The sequence below is a fragment of the Pinus tabuliformis genome, chromosome 3_2, assembly GCF_031772625.1.
Source record: "Pinus tabuliformis cultivar Carrire ecotype Pingquan chromosome 3_2, CPIR1, whole genome shotgun sequence".
NCBI lineage: Eukaryota > Viridiplantae > Streptophyta > Pinopsida > Pinales > Pinaceae > Pinus > Pinus tabuliformis.
In genome coordinates, this window is record NC_142302.1 from 678,880,149 (window position 1) to 678,883,879 (window position 3,731).

The 3,731-nt window shown below is 38.1% G+C and overlaps 1 protein-coding gene across 1 annotated transcript; it reads right to left on the minus strand.

Moving 5' to 3' along the window:
- Positions 1-378: 378 nt before the first annotated feature.
- LOC149182464 (protein gamma response 1-like) lies at positions 379-3,354 on the minus strand. The gene is made up of 3 exons (XM_089418522.1): positions 3,236-3,354; positions 1,778-2,560; positions 379-1,680 (listed from the first exon to the last, which is right to left on the minus strand). Exons 1-3 carry the CDS (start codon positions 3,237-3,239, stop codon positions 560-562), a joined length of 1,908 nt encoding a protein of 635 aa, XP_089274648.1. The 5' UTR covers positions 3,240-3,354; the 3' UTR covers positions 379-559.
- Between the last annotated feature and the right edge of the window lie 377 nt (positions 3,355-3,731).

Consider the following 3,731-nt stretch of genomic DNA (forward strand, 5'->3'; position numbering starts at 1 on the left):
ATACAAAAACAAAAATGTCGAGAAAGTAAAAACAGTTACATGTTTCTCCGGGATATATTATATAACGCTGTTGAACATTTCATATATATGATATAGTCCTTGAACATTTGTGAATATAATCTCAACTTGGGGGTGACAAAACGCTTTAGACTGGGAACTTAAAAACTTCCATTTCTTATTAAAAAGGTTTAAACTGACTTCTACTCCTAGGCTTAATTTTAAATTTAAAAAAGTTAGGAAAAGGCTTCTAACAAATATAGTTTTTTGTAGAATTTATCATTTAGATAAGAAGCGAGACATCACTGCTTCTACCTGATGCAGGATACTCTGAACTATCATTCAAGCAAGCAAAGTTTTTTATTCTTTTATTTCAAAGAAGGCAGGAAAGTGCCCATGAATATGAATGAACGTGACAAATTAATTAGTTAGATAATACAGAAGGTTTCAAATTTCAATTTAATGAATTAAAGAAATCAATGAGGAGATTGATTTGAAGAGAAGTTTCAAAGCTAGAGGAGGGTGCTGTAGAAAAATGATACAATGATATCGGCTTGAGGGCTCACAGATCAGTATCAAAGCCAATATTCCAAAACCCTTCAGGCGTAGCGGGAGGTACATAACGGTATCGATGTCGTGAAACATCGTTATGATGCTCACAACTTATATCCCCAGCTACTTCAGCACCTTCCATTCGAACAGCATCATAAAATTTCTTGCACTGGTTGCATTCGACTCCTTTCAAAACTTCCCTATCAGCTTTCTTCCGTACTGGTTCAATGTATTTGTAACCAGTACCACCCTTGTTGGCATGCTTTTGATTTCGCTCCTTTGGTTTTCCAAAATTATTGGAAATACTTTTATTTGTAGAATTTTCTGGTTTCAGCACACCAGAATTTGAAGCTAACTCTGCCGCTCTTGCAGGCAATGTCTTCTGGATGGAATCGGGATCCACATCCTGTGTTTCATCATCATCCGACATATCTGAATCCAAAATAACATTATTTGGCTCAGGCGCCTCACAAATTTCGACTCCAGTTGGAGCAGAAACTTTTTCTTCCACTTTTACAGGTTTTCGATCAGGCTCATTAGAACAAACTTGAGGCTTTTGCTGCAAAGACTGGCGCACAGTTTCCATTGGAGTATCAAGAAAATCATCATGTGGGTCAAAATTTGTCCCAGGTTCCTGTCGCAAGCGAGTCTCTCGCCATGAAGAATTTTTTCGCCGCAATGAATTTGGAAGCACAGCTTTGGCTTCAAGTGGTCTTTTCTGAAGTTGTGCGCGTTGTGGAGTTGGAAATGATGCCGAAGATTCCTTGTCTGGCTTGATAACCATAAAACCATGATTTTCCACCCCTTTGCTCATTTCATTTGTTTGCTCTTCGGTTTCTTCATCCTCCAATGGCATACATTTGGAGTTACTTTCTGGGGTTTGGGCAGCTATTTCTTTGTTCTGAACATTTCCCATCTCTGGATTAACCATACAACCATCCATTCCGTACTTTGAAGCATACGATCTGGTAATAGATTCTTCCACCTGAACCTTTTCCAGCTTGTTTTGAAAACTTGGATTGTCCTGAGGATGATCCGCTCCCGTTCGGTTTCCATTTACATTGATTTCAACCTCTTTCTGCTCGGAAATCATCTTTGTTTCTCCATTTCCAGTGTCAGGTGCTTGATAATCTATATTTTCCACACAGAAATATGCTCTCAGATCCTCAGAAAGAATGAGTTAACATGATAAAGAAAACAGAATCGGGCATTTCAAGCATGGGTTTACCGTATAAGCTTTTCTGCTTCAGTTTATCTGGACTGATGCGGCTTTCATTTTGTAGTTTTTTCTTGCCAGACGAAGTCTTGTCGGTACTGATACCATTCAAGCTAAGAATAACATCATATTGAGCCCTAAGACCTCTGTACATTTTCTTCAAATTCTTAAACTGATAAATCGCTTCCTGCTTTGCATTTCTTTCACGCTCAAGCTCTGAAGCTTGAAGACATTGTTTCATGCTTTCGAGTTTGAGCTCCTCCTCCATTCTTCTCACTCGTTGGAGCAATTTTTCCCGCGAGGCTTTGCCTTCGTCAATTTCTTTAAGCCTTTGCTGCAGATCCTCCCGCAATTTAAGGGTTTCATTTTCAAATTTGGAGATGAGCTCTTCCTTTTCCAAGTTATGGCTTCTATGGAGCTCAGAGGTGGAGGAGAGTTCTTTCTTTTGCTGTTCAAAGGAAATTTTCATAGATTCAATATGTTCTTGAAGCCGCCTCTTCTCCGTCTGAAGTTGATCCAACTCAATTAACAGAGATTTTCTCTCCTGCTTCCATTCTTCCGCCGCATCCTTGTTAATTTGTTCGAGCCTCTTTGCTATATTGCTGGACTTTGTTAGCTCGGATTGAAAAGTTGGGAAGAGCTGACTGCAGAAGATGAACTCTAGTTGCGAGATTCGATCCTTGGTTTCCTGGATTGTTGCGACAAAGACTGTGCAGAGACTCGTAAAATAATTGTGATTTGCATCGTTCAATGAAGAATCGGGCGGCATGCATTGGCGTGAGAGTTTTCCATTTTCTGGATGCATTTAAAGATGTTCAAAATTATCATAAATACTTTTAAAATTATGGAAAAATCGAGCGACAAGCATTCCAGTGAGCGTTTATCATTATTTTGATGCATTAATGTAAAAAATCACCATAAATATTCAAAACGCTTCAGCAACATGTATAACACTGATACTATTGGAAAAAGAGTATCCAGCTACCGCAAAGCCAAATTTTGGAAAAAAGAAAATAACATCCCGTTGCTTCATAGCCAAATATAATGAAAAGACAGAGCCACAGTTAAAAATTAGATGGAAATTTATGCACGAATTTTTGGCAGGCCTTTCAAGGTAATCCTGAAAATGCCTGAAAATCCTATAGAATGCAAAATACTTTAAACCGGATAAAATTTCAGGGATGTGCATTAAACCGGGACGGAAGCATGTCCTCTGAGAGAGAATGAAAATTCAGCATTAGGAGTGAAGTTGTCACATAAATATTGAAAGAACAATGCAGAATATGCAGTGAACAACAAAAATAAGAGAGTATTTGTGCATCGTGCAGGCCACTGCCTGAAATCCATTAAGCCTGAACAGGATAAGGTGAAATGCCTGAAGATGAAAGGAAGCAGAAAAAGTTCAATAAACACCGTTTTGGGACAGCTTTTGCAAAATAAAAAGAATTTGGTCGCGGGATCGAATCTCACCCATGAGATCAGGTTACGGTTCGTTGATTCAGGTAGATTTTGCACTCCGTAGTAGCGTCCAGTCCTTTCCCCTTTCTGTCTCACCTCGCCGCGCCAAATTGAATCTTTGGGATTTGGCTTCAAACAGAAGCTACCAAGTTGAAAAAGTGCGCGAATAAGCAATGACGGTGCCGTTAGTGACCTTTCGTCGACAAACGGCTCCGTTAGTTTTTACAACGAAAGCACCGCACCCGAGTTACCAGAGGTGGCCAAACAGTGTGGTCAACGTATCATTATTCCATTAAATACAACAAAATCAATTTCTTCTATTTTTAGTAAGTAATATATATGATGTTATTTAATAATTAATAAAGGAATAAACTAACAAGTGGATAAATTTAATTTTTATAATCAAAAGTCGAAATTAGAATATTATTGTCCCACGGGAATTAAAGATTTAACAATGTTGTAAGGTCATTTCCTTTAAATATTTTGATATTTAAATTACATTTTAAAA

Excerpts from the sequence above, each read along its gene's own strand:
- LOC149182464 (XM_089418522.1), bottom strand. Across the intron at positions 1,681-1,777 it reads GAAGCAGAAAAGCTTATACG|ATTATCAAGCACCTGACACT; the intron begins GTAAACCCATGC and ends TGGAAAATATAG.